General features: G+C 37.3%; 2 protein-coding genes across 7 annotated transcripts; one reads left to right on the top strand and one right to left on the bottom strand.

Moving 5' to 3' along the window:
* Positions 1 to 55: 55 nt before the first annotated feature.
* Positions 56 to 15,015, bottom strand: LOC107265113 (sialin). 4 transcript variants are annotated; one of them, XM_015734181.1, is made up of 12 exons: positions 14,856 to 15,015; positions 5,775 to 5,874; positions 5,430 to 5,488; positions 5,094 to 5,308; positions 4,736 to 4,972; positions 4,524 to 4,608; positions 2,873 to 3,096; positions 2,647 to 2,796; positions 2,434 to 2,566; positions 2,198 to 2,353; positions 2,014 to 2,099; positions 56 to 1,898 (listed from the first exon to the last, which is right to left on the bottom strand). In XM_015734181.1, exons 2-12 carry the CDS (start codon positions 5,789 to 5,791, stop codon positions 1,671 to 1,673), a joined length of 1,590 nt encoding a protein of 529 aa, XP_015589667.1. In that variant the 5' UTR covers positions 5,792 to 5,874; positions 14,856 to 15,015; the 3' UTR covers positions 56 to 1,670. The 4 variants fall into 4 exon arrangements, with proteins under 4 accessions (XP_015589667.1, XP_015589666.1, XP_015589665.1 ...); XM_015734180.2 differs by lacking the exon at positions 14,856 to 15,015 and adding an exon at positions 11,612 to 11,929; XM_015734179.2 differs by lacking the exon at positions 14,856 to 15,015 and adding an exon at positions 8,481 to 8,650.
* LOC107264985 lies at positions 11,919 to 16,420 on the top strand. Of its 3 annotated transcripts, XM_025082686.1 has the most exons (14): positions 12,052 to 13,401; positions 13,475 to 13,625; positions 13,693 to 13,762; positions 13,831 to 13,967; positions 14,034 to 14,174; positions 14,247 to 14,326; positions 14,393 to 14,513; positions 14,594 to 14,761; positions 14,829 to 15,049; positions 15,109 to 15,259; positions 15,334 to 15,494; positions 15,642 to 15,855; positions 15,926 to 16,119; positions 16,195 to 16,322. In XM_025082686.1, the coding sequence occupies exons 1-14, from the start codon at positions 13,319 to 13,321 to the stop codon at positions 16,283 to 16,285; spliced, it is 1,983 nt and encodes a 660-aa protein (XP_024938454.1). In that variant the 5' UTR covers positions 12,052 to 13,318; the 3' UTR covers positions 16,286 to 16,322. The 3 variants fall into 3 exon arrangements, with proteins under 3 accessions (XP_024938455.1, XP_024938454.1, XP_024938453.1); XM_025082685.1 differs by having other exon boundaries at positions 14,034 to 14,326; positions 16,195 to 16,420; XM_025082687.1 differs by lacking the exons at positions 12,052 to 13,401; positions 13,475 to 13,625; positions 13,693 to 13,762 and adding an exon at positions 11,919 to 11,967 and having other exon boundaries at positions 14,034 to 14,326.
* The last annotated feature ends 1,609 nt before the right edge of the window (positions 16,421 to 18,029 follow it).

Genomic DNA, 18,029 nt, shown 5'->3' on the forward strand with positions numbered 1-18,029 from the left:
TGAAATTTCATCCTTTGGGTTTAGAGTATATTAAACGAGACTTCAGATTTCTTAATAAAATTATACAGTATTATTATATTTCATTTCTGCTACAGTAAGTATCTGTAAGTATAAGTACATTCTTACGTTACAGTTGTCATTGAAATTTGTTTTAAATTCACTAGGCATGGATTTGAGTAATATCAATATAGGTTTGCAGATGTAGGAGATGAGCTTCTGTATTAAATTTACATAAAATTACAACAGAAATAAAACTGAATCATCCAATTTTAACCAATTACAAATTCAATTTAGTTGGAAAATATTTCATCAATTTGCAACGTCGTGCGCTAACGAGTTCTATTAAAAGTTCAATACTAACACTTATCGTTTAACGGTGATAAAAAAATAATTAAAATGACAATACTTGAACGACACAGCACGGAGATGAATGTGCGGTATCTTATAAGCGGAATCATCATCAACATATAAATATGTTTGCGAACTGTTCAGATCAGAAATAACCTGCTACATATGAATTAATATTACTGTCTGAACTATTAGGGTTCAATTAATATAAATATATCTTAATCGAACAATATTTCATTACGCTTGCAAATCATTCTCTGAACGACGGAAACGAGAAACACAAATAGGTATCAAAGAACTGCACTTTGTACTGATCTGTTGGTGACTGCACGTGGTAACATGTAAATTAAAACTTGGCGACAACAGTTGCGCTTGTTACCGTTTTGACTTGTGTTATACGAAAAGTTGAAACCACGTGTTGAACTTAATACAACGTGGACCGTAAGCATGTGAAAAGGAGATAGGTTAAACGGCCGTACCCGTTTTTACAGTTTATTGTATCTCATTTATATTTGATTAAGGTAAACAAGCGTATCGACATTTCGCCCTTTTCATTAGGAATCAACGCAAACGCGACAATTTTCACGTTCGAATTTCGCGCCTGCGACAGAAAACACTGAGGGTGTCACGCTCGAACTTGATTAATGTTAAGTGAAAAAGTTGTTCCCTAAAAAATTGTTTAGTGGAAATCCACAACGACCTAAATCTCAGTGAAGAGGTATGTGTCGTCGATTAATAAATCATTTTAATGTCATGAATTTAAGTAAACGCGAATAGTCGCTATCGGATCGTATAGAAACGATCCTTGGAATCATTAAACCGTCATCGAAACGACATTGAGGATAATCGTGCACATGAGAAGTATCTCTTTCGACAGTACCATGCCGATCTAAACGTACACAATAGTAGATCAAGATTAACCTTATACCTGGGAGATCTATTTTTACGTACTAGTGTAATCATGCTCTCGTGTAAATAAAGAAAAAAATAACATAATAACCAGAAGAAGCAATATTCGCGATCAACGCGACTCAACAAATTCAGGGCGTTATGCTGCACATATTGTGCCTTTTACAGAAAACAGTAATAATCAAGGGATATACGAGAGACAAAAAAATCACTTTCGAGAAATCTATATTCCTGAGATACCTTCTTCATAAAAATACTTTTTATATCTTGCGCTCCTCCCCTCCCGCCTCCCACCCTGTCTCTCACCTTTCACGACCATTAGAATACACGTAATCTGACTTCAATATCACTTCTTTCACTTTGAACTGCGTGCATTAACTTATATGAGGTTTTTTTCTTCTATTCGACCGCCACTAAGCTTGCTGAGATCCACTCAGTCTTCGTGACGCGACGACTTTGCCATTCCTCTGTGGGGAGTCATTAAGTGGCTGAATGTCTTCTTGAACGGATGCTGGATATTTTTGATCAGGATAATTCCAGGCCTGGATATCGGCTGTGCCAAATATTTGATAAACCACGTACGTTCCGCATGCGACGCACGCCGTTACACCGAAGACCTTTCGCCAAGCGTCAAGAGTTTGCTGCGAGGAAGAACAAAAAAGGTATTGGCATTTATGCGAAAAATTATGTGTGCGAGCTTACGAGCAGTTTTTTTTTTTCGTCTTTCCTTCTCTTCCTCTCTAAAGTTATACTTACGCTCTCTTGCGTTAACAAGCCTGCGGCTATTGGCGAGAGGAAGCTGGCCGTCATGTGGATTGTCTGTGCAAATGCAAGAACTGGTCCTGAAACGCATATACGAATCATTTAATTTCTTGATCTTCAACACTCTTTTCTGCTATTATCACGGCGCACGTGTCAACAGGTTATGAATTTTTCATACCGGCAAAATTAGGTGCTATGTCAACGATATTGGCCATTGCTCCGGCGTAGGCAGCTGTTATGAGGGTCACCGCGACAAACCACACGATAAGGACGAGTATAATGTTGCAGCCAAGATATCCGATGAGGAGTACAAGAATTCCAGGAACGACTTGCGCTATGTAAAGGAATAGGCAAATGTTAGACATATTTATTTGTATCACTAGCCAATATGATCTGTATAACGAAGATCCTTACATAAGGCGGTGAATATTTTGCGAACATTAGTAAGTGAGAGTATCTGCCTCGTGACAAGTACGTCTGCCACATAACAGAAAACTACGGAACTCAGGTAGCTGCAGATGAAAGGTGCACCGGAAAGAACGCCATTCTATGAAAACAGTGCGAGTATAGAATTAGTCACAAATAAAAAAACTCAAAACTCGAAACAAAATATAAAACTTTACTCACAGCTTGAATACTGAAGCCGAGTACAGTTTTCATGTACATGGGACCAGGAATGATGAAGACGTAATGAACCCAAATCCTACCAAAGGTGGTGATACCAATAGCCCAAGCCGGCCAGGAACTCAGTATGGATTTCCATGGTACCGGCATACTCTGTTAATAATAAATAGCCAACAATGAAAAATACCAAAGTACCGGAGTACCAAAGAAAACAAAGACTCGAAGATACCTCACTGGCCCCAACGACCTGGTTTCCCAAACTGCCCTGAATATAACGAAGCTCCTGCTGGGATATCCTCGGGTGCGTAGAAGGCGTATCGAAGGCTAAGAAGTACCAAACAATGCACCAAATGGCACCGATGCTTCCGGTCGTGTAGAAGACCACCCGCCATCCGAAGTGGGCAATCAGGAAGCCGCACAGTGGGTAGGTCAGACCAATGCCGAAGCTGAACCCTGAATATAGATAATCTAGAGGTTAGGAGTCGCTCACCCCAAGACCCGGAGGAAGCTGAAACATGAGGCTTGTTGTATGGCCGGAAACTGGTACGATCTTCGTGCCTGCGCGTACGTCATCATCCTCCAGGACGAGCTCGTGATTTCTGCAAAGGGATTCAACGGGAGATTTAGTATGACAGGGCGTGGATGGCAAATGATGAAGCTGTTATGGTGGGACAATGAAACTTCGATACCTGCAAACAATAAAAGTAAACTTGATCGACCTGAAAATGATTTCTCGCTCGCGATACGCAGAGAGGAGCGTACTAAACGGTTTTACACCGGTTACGTATTACGAGCGTACTACGGTTTTACATGTTTTTCTTTGTAAACACTTTTAAATAGCAATCACCGCAATTGGCAAATTCGGGCACGGCTCGTCTCTGGTAATGTTGAAGTGAACAGTGATGATTGAATTTTCAACGTCAGTCAGTCGCGAGTCGGCAAGGAGAGTTGATTCGAGGAACATATGACTGATAATATTTTGCGATTATGTGTAGGTATATGCTTATATGGCATTTAGAGTGTTTCTATACATATTTGCGCATTATAGTTTTTGAAGAAGCCTGGCTGATTCAGCCAGGCTGGAAGTATACTCGGCCTTTCTCATGCTGTTGAGTGGTCGCTGTTGAGTATACCCCGCGGTCCGGCGAATACAACCATGCTGAGCTAAACCAATGGAAAAACAATGTCAGAGTTTGCATTTATTCCAAGAGAAACACACGTTCCTTAAGGATATTAGAGCATGTAGCGTTCATTTGCATTAGTCGTTACGTGTATCACGATTGTCTGCTCGAGTTGTCGTAGAAGCTCACTGGTTACCGTTAATTACTCATCGGAGAATTCAACGCCACACTGTAACTTTGTTCAGGATGCATTGTTGTTTTCATGAAAGTCAACAAAAAAAATTAGAAAAAAATATGACCAATTCTACTTGCCATGTTTCAATTTAGCGTCTTTCTACTTGTACTGCATATACTTTTATTTCGTTTCTACATCGACTGTCACTTGGCAGTAATCGACGAGTATAGTGTTAAACGCATCAAGTTTATTCGATAAAAGTTAATTCTCCTATAATAAAAATCGATAACCAGCATCCTTCTTCACGTGTCTCGACTAGCAATGAAATTTCGACTGCAAACAAAAAAAAGAAGGCAGAATTTTTCGTTTGAGTTTCCATTATCGATACTGAAAGAAGTATGCATTAGTATTAAAGAATCTGCATGTCTCTTTTTTCAACATCAAAAACGGTACATTTCAAGATCAGATTTTTCATAAGTTTACATATTTGAAAGTCATAGGGCGAATGTATTGAAGTTTCACTGTAACACAAAAAATTGTCTTTAGTGTAATCGTTAGCTGTCTGGACGACTGAAATAGCTCACCTTGGAAGGAAGACATAAAGCGTGATCGTTCGACCGGCGGAATCCAATGTCCAACGATAGCGTACATGGCCGGCCAGGTTAAACCCTGAAACAACCAAAAAAGTAAATAAAACAAATACGGTCATGCATTACACTGCCCTATAATGATTCCCCATTCCCGATGACCCAGGATATCATATCTTTCTAATTTCTCATTGTTTGGTCCCACTCACACTAGCTATGCCTTGAATACTTCTCAAGGCTATCATTGCCCCATAATGAAGATCAGCTGCGCTCGGCATGAGCAAACTGCAAATTGCTGTGACTAGTTGGGAACCGCCAAAAACGGTTTTGGTTCCAAAATATTGTGTAAGTACACCGCCGACCACCTGGGACAATATGTAGCACCAGTAGAATGAGCCGAGTATGGCAGATTGTATCGCTGGACTCCAGTCGAATTCGCCCATTTCCTACGGACACAATATTTTCAAAATTTACTAATTATAATCCTAATATTTTTCTGATAAAGGCAGAATGTATTGTTTCCTTAAACAAATATATATACATATACATATACATATATATACACACCTCGGGACGAATAGCCGTAGTATTCTCCACAGAGAGAGATGCATTTGGGATTGCGTAGCAATGCGTGGTCATTGCGACTTTTGTATCCGATGAAGATGGTGGCGGTAACCTCACCATGGCCACCATAGCAATGTTGATGTCGGTCCGCATCATAAAGGATACGAGGAATCCAGAAAACGATAGTATATAGAGAACTACACGTGCTGGTACCATATCTGTTACGGAAATACATAAAAATAGAGATAACAATGTTGTATAATATTTTAACTACAGCTTATCCATACATGAGATGACGTACATATATGTCTGTGATATTTTACAAATAATAATACGCACCTCCCAATTTTCGCAAACTACAAGAAGATGGTTGTTTGTACATAGTTGCGTCTTCGTACCTGTAAGAAAAACGTTACGTAATTGTAATATGCGTATAAGTATGCGTATTGCCTCAAATAACATGTAGGTATATGAATTTCAATATGATGACACGCGGACATGATATTTAATCGCTACGTTTGTCCATTATGAATATCAGTAGTCTACTGAATAACCTTTGTGCTCTACGTAATCGAAACCTATAACGGTTAACCATACACTATCGGAACGTTTAGCACTGATAAGAACCACAAGTATTTGATTACAGGGGATTTTATTGACCTCGTGAATTTTCGTCCTATTTACCTTTCCGGGCCCTCCATCTTGTTGCTTAGCCACGCCAGCTCTAGGACGATTTATATTTGAAACGATGAAGTCTGCTGCTCGACTGGGATCACCTTTGATTCTGTAAGAATAGCAAAAAATACATATTAACAAGTTGACTACCGAGGGGGTCACTGGTGACCGATGACGGAGCAAATAATAAAAGTACATAATTAGAGTAAATATGGATACTGATACATTTTTCAATAACACTATTGTAACTATGATGGTTTGAAGAAATTAATGCAATATAGAGCATACACAAAATAATTTTATAACTCACTTTATTTGCTGCAAATAATATTTCAAAATAATATGCATCGCATAATGAAAAACTCACGTTGGCGCCTTGGGCCAAACCATGGAAAATGCGCTTGGCAGTCAACGTGTTAATTATGACTTTCGTAAATGCGGAGGCGGATATTCAAAGATATTTTTCGTGATTCCGTATATTTCAAAGAGAACACGCGAATCGTCAAGCCGCAGCTGACACGAAGATAATTACCGACATTCCGTGACTCGTTAAAGACCCCGTGTTAATTAACGAAAGATCGTTAGCGTTAAGAGAAAAAATCTCAATAAATTGATAAATTCGAAGAAAATTAGTTTGAGATAAAAATGCAATATGTCGCAATCCTGCTAAATCATGGTACGAAATTCAAAGTTCGTAGCTGCGTTTTACGTAACTCCTTCCCCACCCCGGACACGAATAATTGTGACAATTAAACCGTTGACCTTGAACATTTTGCAAATAACTGCCATTGTGCTCATCTCGATCGTACGTCTATCTGAATTTAATTTTGAGTTGGACAAAAAAAAGTCAAATAAATTCTCAACGGACCGAACCAGGTTATTGCCAGCAGGAGTTCCATGGGAATAAGGTGATTCGATGAACGCCATAGGAATTCGGGATAAATACCACAAGGAACTCATCACAGAGTTCTTGGGATTCTTGAACGTCAAAGGCATGCATTACGAACACGTTGGCAATCAAGTAAGCGTAATAAAAGAGCTGTCATAAAGCACCGACGTTTTTCCCTGTAATCGAGGTCTTTTCTCAGCTCCCAAGGCTTCGGTCGGCAGCTACAGATGTAACCGGATAACGAACGTCGAGTTATGCCGTGTCGCGTTACCCAGATTACAAAAATCGAGAGTTTCAAAATTATTAATATCGAATGAGGAGGGTGCTTTTTTGTTCTTCTCGAAAACGCCTAATCATTTGGCCCAGACAAATTAACGAATAACCACCATCTAATTGTGATTTATCATTATTAATTTCTTTTATTGAATTCACCCTTTAGCTGTCCCGTCACCTTTCGTAACACCAGTACCCCTGTGGGGGCCTTAAAGACCCCACGATGACGTACGCAAACAATATTATTCTGCGCTTAAATAAGAAATTGTTTGTACACTCGAGAAAAACAAAAAATTGTTAATTAATAAATAACAAAAACAAAATATATTCTAGTGGCGATGTGAGGAATTAACGATATGGGGTCTTTTAGGACCCCACACCAGTGTCCGAGGGTTAAGCTTGCTGTTCAGCTAAATTCATACATGTAGATACACGTGTATGGAATTATGACGATTCTTACAATTTTTTGCTTTCTTTTGTTTTTAACTAATTTGACAAATTGAAATCGGGCTAAAAATCATCATTCGGCGGCCATTACGCCTTCTCCATTTTTCGTAAATTTTCGAATTTTTCATAAACTTAAGCGCAGACGAGCCCGCCCTCCGTGTCATATAAAGAAAGCGGCTGAGCGAATAATTCAACAAATTAATGGAAAATGCCGGAGAGAAATGGTTCTAAGGATTTTCTCGCCTCTGACGTCATCGCTTCGTGTACGTGCGCACACACGGAATAGCTGAATAGTAGCCTTAATTAATCGACTATACATTGGGATTAGATATTTGGACATGCATTGAGTATGTTTTGGTTTGGAATAAATTATACTAATTTTGAGTAACTTTTTTTTTATCTTCTTCAAAATCATAAATAGTCAGCAGCGTGTGTTACGTTTGCTGCTCGAAAACGCGTTAACATATTTTTTCATCAAGATCGATTAAAAAAAAAACTACTTAATGCATACTCAGCGTTTTTGCCATTGGAATTCGATGACAGGTTTCATACTTTGATATACAAACATATGTGATATATACCAGGAACGATGACCAGGCTCGAGTTTTCATGGCAGGTGAATGTGTAAAATATGTGAAGAAATGTAACCACTTGGTACGATTCTTCCCAATTCCCTTACGAGTGTTGCGTTTCGTATTTTGACGTAGAATATTTACGTGCGACATACTCAATTGCGTGTAAAAAGTTAATGAGCTACAAAAATGGAAAAAAAAAAACAATACATACATATACAAGAGAATTCGTAAGTCTCGTAATCGTAAGGTCGCTATTGGGTACCGGTGTGATTCAATTATCGTGAATTCGGGTCAAACTAGTAACGACACTGACGATATTCGATAAATTTGGACAAAAATATATACGGAGAGAAAAAATGTCTCACAATTCTGTTTACCGTCCGTAAGTAAATAATTAAATATCAGGCTGGGTTATCCGAAACAATTTTTTCCTGCAAACTCAACGATAAGCGTATCCTGCTTTTTCGGAATAATACATTAATTATTAACCTTTGAATTGGTCGTCTCTTCTATCTGTCTCATTCGACTTACTTGGGCAGGTCCGATGACGATGGTTTAACACACTTTAAGAAATGCGTCCTAACGAGCAACTGTTGACACTGCGAGCACCGGCGGATCATAGATCGGAAAATGAGCCGCAAGAGAGTTCAGCGTGCGTGAGAAGAACCGACCGAACTGTGAGCTGGTCGAATGACGGAGTCGTTGACTATCTCGCGCCTCGACTTCACTGACCCCCACCACTTCACTGACCATATAACAGTGATCGTCACTCAGAGTCACGAAGCTAGTTTATCAAGAAGGACTAGGAGTCATGAAATTCATGAATATCATGAAATTCGAGACAGATGACAGGTGACTCTCAGTGATTGATTGGGAATGACACGTGGAAATTATTGAATGACAGATTCGAACATAAAGATATAGTACAAGGGGAGAATATAATATAATGATAAATGAGTATAATAATTTTTTTTCGTAAAATCAATTTTGACCAATATTTTCATTAGAATCATAATAAATTTTGTTACGTATAGAAATAGATAAAAAATTTTTTAAAATAGGAATTCACTATTGTTCCACTACTGATCGGTGTAAATGATCATTGGAAATCAGCACGGAACAGATCCATTTCGCTTGAAGCTTCGAGCAACAGTTATATAATGGCTAATTCCTTCTTTTTTTTGTCTTCTTCGATTCCCAAGGATAATCTGATGACTTATTACACGATCATCGAGAACATGTTATTATTCAGTTCGCGGTTTCAGTAAATATGAAACAAATATTCGTGCGCAGGATGGTCTTCGATTTTAAAAATAAAGAATGCGAATAATTGTTGAATAGGGAATACTGGCTTTAAGAAAGTAATGATTTTTCTAATTGATACGCCCCAACCCCACGTGGTGAAAGTAAGTGGTCGAGTGTTACGTGACATTTTAATTATTAGTTAATTGACCTGATCAAGTGTGACCTTTGAGAATGGCGTCTCGTGTGCTTTATCATAGGGAATTATAAGAATTAGACGAGATCGTATTGCGTTAATCACAAGACGCACCACGTGACCCAGACTTATATTAACCTGGTCTCTAAGATCATTCAATTTGACTGACTAGATATACGGGGTGTAACATGATGTATGGGATCTGCGTCAGGGATGGGGATTCAGCATTTAAAAGTAATAGGCGTATGTCCTATTTTCATTTTTTTTAAGCTATAGCCAATTTTCTTCATTAATTAATTTCTTGCTTTCATCAAGTAGCTTGATACTTTTTGAATCATCGATTTTTTTAACGGATACAAATAAGTCGTGTTTGGTCCTATTGCTTTTTGGGCGGCTCGTCCTTCGAATTTAAATACATTGGACTTTTAGCTGTGCGATATCTGAAATCTATGGTTTACGCAACATCCGTTGATAACATTGAAAAACTCTGTGTATTCAAGAAAGGATATGAATATCAACTAGACGTCTACTGAGAAAGGGTCATTTTGAAGACTTGCTGTGAAAAAAATAGAAGTCAAATTTGACTATTTTGAAGAAGAAAAAAATCGAGATCAGACATATGTTTATATATGACTTTATTTTATAGTTTCTTAATACTGAATCACTCTTGGAAAACAGGTCTCACATTTGTTACACCCTGTATGCACACATGGGTAGACACATATTATTTAGTTTTCTAGTGGCTTTTGTTTACTTTATCCCCAAAAAATGAGTCACTGACGTATTCCAGATGAGAATGGTTTAAGAATCCCTTAGTCCAACGTCATCTTGAACTAATCAACTAAAATTTTGTGTAGGGCTGTCATCTTAAAAGAATTTTCACGTCGACCAGTTGATACAAAATATCGGGTTTCAAAAAAATCTATAGTTTCGCTCTGAGCACGAGTGAAATTCGATACTTCACAAGACTCACCGCCACGTGTGAAATTTGGAATTTTTTCCCAGAAACTCAAAATGAAATATAGTTCATTCAGTATCACTGTGGCTACATACACTTGAGAACACGTATGTTACATCTAGTTTGTATTCCTATTTCCTTCGATATGTGTAATGGATTCACTACTAGTCTGATCATTTTATTCGTTTCCGGTGCGACAGTTGTTGCAAGCGTTATGCAATGTAGCGCAATAACGTTCACAGTGAAATAACAGTTTTTGAACGCAAGTCGCAAAATCTGAGTGACCGCCGCTATGAAATTAAGTTAAAAATCAATAATTCTAATCTTTTACTTTTTTACACGTGGTATATTCACACACTGTCCTATATAAAATTTCCTATTAGCTGGATTAGGGTTGGCATATTTTCTTATCAGACAGACAGATTCATAATAGTTCAACTCAGATGACAGGTGCTATCGATTAATCGATTCAAAAAATAAAATTTATAATTTTCAACGATGAACAATAGACGTATTGTGTTACCACGAGAATTGAGGAAACCAGTCTACATGTTTCCTCAATTGGCAGAGAAAAACTAATTTTAATTTTAATTATTTGAAACAATAATGATATCTAGTCTACTTTGGTGGATAATTGATCACAATGACGTTACGAAAATTAAAGCGATTTGCAAATGTCGGAAACATACGCAGTATCCCCTCCTCTCCCTACTTGGCAACTTAGAAATTTATTCAGTCATAATGACCGAAGGCAAAAACCGGTACAAGAAGTAGCTGATACACGTGAATACATTATATACATATATAATCGTCTGGAAGCAGTGATAGCGATCGATCAAACGTACACTGACTGTATTAGTCAGCGAATATTTTTCATATATATAGAACAACGCCGGTTACATGTTCCCCTAGTAAGGTCGCCATCTTAAGAGCCGGTTAAGGCCGTCCTGCATTATCGCGAACCACTGGTTAACATGATATAATTTACTATTCAATTCAAACAATTATGTTCTGTCATTCATGTGAAAAACAAAATTTGTACGAAAAAAAATCACGACAGAATAAAATTCCGAACATCCGTCTCGTCGAACCGTGCCTGACAATTATTCACGTGATGAAATACTTCGTACAGAGTAATAATGAAATGAAAAATAATAAATGAATATTAAACAGATACTTATGGAATACTTCTGACTGAAACGAAAGACAGTCATGTACTGTCACGTGAATCGAAATTGATTTGAAATTCTTGATATATTTACTAACCTTCACGCTATTCCCGTTTCCGGCAAATCGTGCAACAGCCTGCAAAAATTTCTCCCTTGTCGACATTTTCAACGAGCACATTTTCACAAGCGAGTCAATCGGCATTCGGCATTATACAAAAGTATCCGTTAACATAAGACACGGTTCGTTGTACTTGGTTATATCGTCACTCTACTTGGTTATATTGTCACTGTACTCGTAAATGGCTGAGAAGAATTACGATAGACGCGGGTTGTAAAAATGGAAAGAGGCCGACGAGCAAGCGTTTCGAAGACGACGTCGACGACAACGAGAACCACCACGTTCGATGAAGCCTCGACCCAGAGTCTACGTCATTGATCACGTGAGAAGCTACTGTACGTCATAGGCGTCGCGAAATCGATTCTATGGGCGGCGTAGCATTGCGTAGTATCCTGACGTTGCTGAAAATCCGCCTTTCCGACGGAGCGCTCTGTCTGCCACTCGCTACACTTCATTGCTGCACGCTTTATTTTCAATCGAGTCACTTCTCTATCGAGTAACGGTAACCGGGGTGGTGACTCTGTTCGGATGTTATCGGGCGACCGGAAATGATCACAAGATGGACAAAGAACTCGACTGATAAACGGAAGTCAGAATAAAATTTTTGAAAACACAGCGGAGTTGACGCTACGTCTATATTTCTCTACTGACAAAGACTTTGAGCTATTTTCATACTAGTTCACTCTAGATTTTTTTTTCTACTCTTTACTCCGGCACAACAAAGTCGAAGTTCCCTTCGAAACTTAACAGTGACTTTCACTTGGAGTGGTTTTAAGTTATGCAAATATTTGTATATAACGTTAATACAATTTTTGCGCAATCTTAATCAGGTGTATGAAATTCGCATATCCTTTGGCCTGTACTACGGAATCACCTTAAATTATTCATTATGCCGACAGTGTAATATGGGTCAAAGTCGAAAGGGTCAATACCCCAAGGTCTTACGTGTACATCACGCATGCACATTCAATAATACATTCGCAAACGCAATCGCGCAGAATTTACTTTCACTGAATTACATTTTGCAAAATTCATTATCATAATTCTCATTAAGTTCACATTGTGTTTCGCGATGAGGAATTTATTGTTACGTATTCCCTGTGTATATTCCACCCACTGAGCTGTACATTGAATATGGCCATTTTAAGTTATTGCGAACAAAAGGCTCACATGCGTTATCGTTGTTCTTCTTCGAACGTGTGTTTCTGTTGAATTATCGAGACTTTATACAATATTGATATGACAGTGTTCGACCATGACTTTATTGATCGGTAGTATTATTGCTAAAGGAATTCTTTAGACAGGTATATTAACAGTAATTTTCATTGTAACATGTTATCGAATTATCAGTACGTCACGTGGCGACGAGACAAGACTGTTTCCTTGATTGAATTATTTGCATATTGATGTCATGAAATAGTCGTGAAATAAAGAATAGCCGAAAGTCATTTTATAACTTTGTATTAGGATATACAGTTCGATCAATAATAATGACAGGATGACCAGTTTGAATATTTGACGTTATGAAAATTTATTATTTGATTAAGCAACGGTAAAGTTTTGACATATGTAGATATACAGTAATCGATCGATCGAAGTATCGAATGAACAGATGTTTTTGGTATCAAGGGAAAAAAATCTTTGTAATTATCATTAAATTGATGGATAAGAGGAATTATCTTTATAATGAGTAACAAAAAGGGGACCTCACCGACAAGGAAAAAAAATGTAAAAAATTCATCACTACCCGCGGCCGACCAACATGACAAGTAATCAAAAATAAAAATTGCATGATCCAAATTGACTTATCGATGAGGTTATAATCTTTAAGATTCACGTTAGATTAAAGAAGACGACCTCGACCTCATCTCTTTCTGTGGAAAATAAAGATTTGTCCAAAAACCTTAAACCGAATATTCAGCAACGTTCCAGTAAAATAACAAACTTCAGTAGACTCTCCGTAACCAGTAACGAATCGAGCAACGAGCGAGAGGTTAATTAAAAAGTTTAAATAAAATAATAATTCACTTAGTATTGTCTTTAAGCAACTTTTTATTCAGAAATCGTGGAATAACTTTGCAAGATCATCAAATTATTCAAAACTTGCTGGCCAGGGATGTTTTAATCGAGGTTATGACAAAATTGAAAGTAAACATTTTTCCGTTCAAAGTATCGTGAAGCCAAACTGAATGTTTTAGACGGCGAATTGATTGGGATGTTAAGTAAAGAATTGTATTTGGCCGAAAATCAAATGCAAAGGATGCAAGCGATTCTGATGAAAGCCGAAGACAGATTGAAGCTGAAGGATCAGGAGATTGGACGTCTTAGAAGAAAAGTAATTGAAAGTATAATATAATAATTACCATATGTTAATCGAATTATCGTAATTTCATGACGTTAGATTAAGGACTGGGAGGCTAAAAGTAAGAATCAGGAATTATTACGCAAGAAAGAGCAACAAGATAGACGGAATCAAGTTCAAGATTCAGAATACGTTCATAAACGCTGTTTGATGTTGGAGCACAAAATTTACGAGATGGAGGTTATTCCATGCAATATTTTTTGGTCATCATATATTTTACTTTTCATACAATTCTCAAATGTTGTCAATCAGAAATTTTTGGCTGACTATGGATTAATTTGGGTTGGCGAATCCGGCAATCGAAAAGAGAATCAAAGAAATTCGTTACCAAAGTAAAATTTGCCCTTAACCATAATTCGAAAATTAATCTAAATTAGTAAAAAGTCGTTAACTTATAGAAATTATATCGAGTCTTGTTACACGCGGCTGACAGCGAATATCGAAGAGTTAAATATGGCAGTAGGTAAGGGCGAGGTTCAAGTTCATCGTAACGAAGACGGTGGTGGTGCCTCATTCAAAGTAACAACGATACTTGCATCCAGAGGCACTTAACCTGCACTTAATGCCACGTTTGAACTTCGTCTTTTCCTCATAACCAGACAGCGTCATGCATGTGCCTGAAGTTTTACAAGAATGGGATGATCCTTCAAAACGGTCCCCTACGTTCATACTCTAATCCAAAAACAGAATCCTTCATACGTGACATCATAGATGGATATTTTCCTTCAGAATTACAACAGGCCTACCCCAATGGCGTGCCGTTCAAGGTATAAAAATGCAATTGACAAACTTCACATTTTCACTATGATAATGACTTGTCGAATATCCTACCAGGTCGAGGATCACAGATTGGAGACGTACCTAGTCAACGGCGTTGGTTTTCCTGGACAGGGTTATCGCCTTGGTAAAAATTCACCCGATGAAATCTCCTCGAGAATCTCAAGCAAAAGATTCGGAACCGGTTTCTACGATAGTTCCCGTCATAGTGTCACTCAGCGACAACAATTCTATAGCTTCGATCCTACGACGACTGCAGCGCCAAACGGTTCCGCCAGGTACTCTTTACTCGGTTGACGGATAGTAAACACTTCTGGACAGTGAAATTTCTGCACAGATCGATCAAGTCAAAATGCTCTTTGGAAACTACAAAGGATTTGAATAGTTTACGATCGAAGATACTCGCGTCGCACAACAACAATTGTTCGGATACTCATTTACAGTCGCATATCAATGCTGAATTAGCTTTAAGTGGCCGAAGCGAGAAGGTACGTTATCAAGCGAATGTTAGTTTGTATACATTTTGTCGGCATATTATATGAGTGGATTACTTTGCTTATAGAAACGTGATCTAGCTACGAGGAGTAGACAGTATCATATTTCTGTTAGGGAGAAAACTTTGAAAAGTCAGCGAATTCGTTTGAGATCATCAGGGACTCCCAGTGGAAGTAGAGCAAGTAATCTTAGTTCGATCGACAGATCACCCATTGGAATCTCACCCAGGTGAATTTCATTTACTAACAGTTTAAGACTTATGTAGTTATTATGTCCTATATCATTTTTGTTTATGCGATCCAGTGTTCGAAATTATTTAAAATTAATTTTTAACGGCAATTAAAACCTATTGCTAAGGTATCGATTACGTTTCAGTCGATCAGACAGTGCCAGTGACGGGAATGGATCTCGTTCCCGATCGACTAGTTTAACGGGGGATCGCTTTAAGATTAGGTCGCTGTCACGATTGCGCATGTCTTTCTTAAATCTCAATGGAAATCACTCACACTCGACTAGCCATGGGGATTTTTATTCTGAATGTAAAAAACCGCGAATCACGCGATCTGATACACTCGATAGAAATACCAAGGTAATAAGCAGTCTGCTAAATTTTCTTCTTTGTCCATTTTTTTTTATGTATATTTCATTGTATTTTTTAGGCACCTTTAATTCGTCAGATCAATCAATCCAGTGGACAATCTGGAGAGCTCAGAATCAAAGTGAGATCGTTAAGTGGTAGCACTGTTTTTCTAATGCACGTGTTTCCCAATGACTCTGTCGAGAGACTGTATCAACTTTTGAATAGTGTCATGCCGAAAGCTCAGACGGGAAGATACAAAATTATTATCAGCGGGTATCGATACATTTAAATAATCAAATAGGAATTTTATAATTGTGAATAATCTAAAATATATTATTTTATTCACAGCTACTTTCCCAAGAGGTTGGATTGTATGAAAATGTCCTTGAGAGAATATGGTATTGTCAGAGATAGCGTTCTTCATTTAGTTAATGTCTAAAGATTCCCTGAAGAATTGAATTTTTATTGTCTCGTTAATCACTAAACTACTTTGGTCTAAAAAGGAATCTGTAATGAATCAATTAAATGTCGATAACTAAAAGTAATTAAAAAATTTAATAAAAACTGTAAATTATCTAATTGATTATTATTATTTTCCCAAGTACGTAAAAATATATTAGAAGACTATACCTACTATTGATATTGTTATCAATTCTTAATAAATAGTACACAAAAAGAATAAGAACTCGTTCACACTTTCCAAGAATCATATGTCGGTAAAACAGTCGGTAATGGACCGACGATATTCAATCGCCATCTTTGGAATGAAAAACTAGAAATATTTGAATAAAAGAAATTGAATTCAGTTGTTAAAGAGGTTAAAAATCAAATGACTAATTATCGTCGTTATTTGGTAATTAAGTATAGAATATAAAAAATTCAAAAATGACACTAAAAAGAAACTTTGTATTAAAAAAAAAATGTTCAGGTCTTATTATAGGCAGATACAAAAATCGTCTGGGTTTAATATTTTCCAAATTGATATCAATACCAATCACGTTGGTATCATTATTTAACAAAGCTAAGCACAGCACTACCGTCGATAAAACAGAGAGTAAAAATATCCTCGTCATGTCCTACAACTGCAAAGCACTAATTTCCAAGACAATGCCACCTTACGCCAAGAGTCAAACTACAAAGTCCCAAGTTTCGAAACACAGCTGAATGGCAGTTGACGAAGCATAGTAAAGTTTATTGTTAATATAATTGAGTTGGGATTACACGAAGTTTCCTAGTTTGACGTGCATTACTTCATTGTGACCATTCTCAACGAGTTGACCCCTAAAATACCCTGTCTGTACTTCTGAAAAGGATAATAACCACGTCAATTCCCAAAATTATTTTATATTTTTTAATTTTATAATTTTCCACCGAAATACATAAAAGGACACAAAATTGATTACAAACAAAATTATAATAAGGGAGTCTACACTGAAAAGCATTCTATATAATATTAAAACTCAACAATTATTAAACGAATATTTACCCCATTTCACAGTAAATTATTTATTACTAATTAAAAAAGAACTACGATTTCCAACTTACACTCGTTATATCCAGAAAATATTGATTATCTACATACTCAACAGTATATACACGTATTTATACAACCAGTAAGTAAACACCTACCAACCAGTAGCATTTATTCTTAGTTCAAAAAATTATTATAAAAACTGTCAAGGAACCTTAAGCATGATTCATTATAAGACAATGATGTCGTCCTCATAGAAACAATGACGAACAATCATGTCAACGATAAGACAGAGGCAGTTCAACGCCTGAAACCATATCAGCCAACGATTCGTTATCGGATTTCCGTAAGAAGCAGATCAAGAAAAACAAAAAGAAGACGTCATTGATATCAGTGACGCAATAAAGCCACATAATATATTTCCTCATACACTAAGAATAAAATCAACTTAGCATAGGTTCGATTCCACTTCATTACAATTTTACAAGATAAACTTGTCCGCCGACTATGCCGTCCGACAATCTATAGTAGATTTATAAAAAGATCATCGAGCTAACGTACTTTACCATCTGCCATAACAGTGTTCTCTCTCTTTCTACCTCAGTCTAACGTGCCATCTGTACGTATAGGCGTAACGAGGACAAAGCTTCTTCAGTCGATTCCCTTTTCTTATTGCTTCTCATCAAAGACCAAGAAACACATTGTTACACTC

Source organism: Cephus cinctus, unplaced genomic scaffold (genome assembly GCF_000341935.2).
Source record: "Cephus cinctus unplaced genomic scaffold, Ccin1 Ccin1_scaffold0215, whole genome shotgun sequence".
Classification (NCBI taxonomy): Eukaryota; Metazoa; Arthropoda; class Insecta; order Hymenoptera; family Cephidae; genus Cephus; species Cephus cinctus.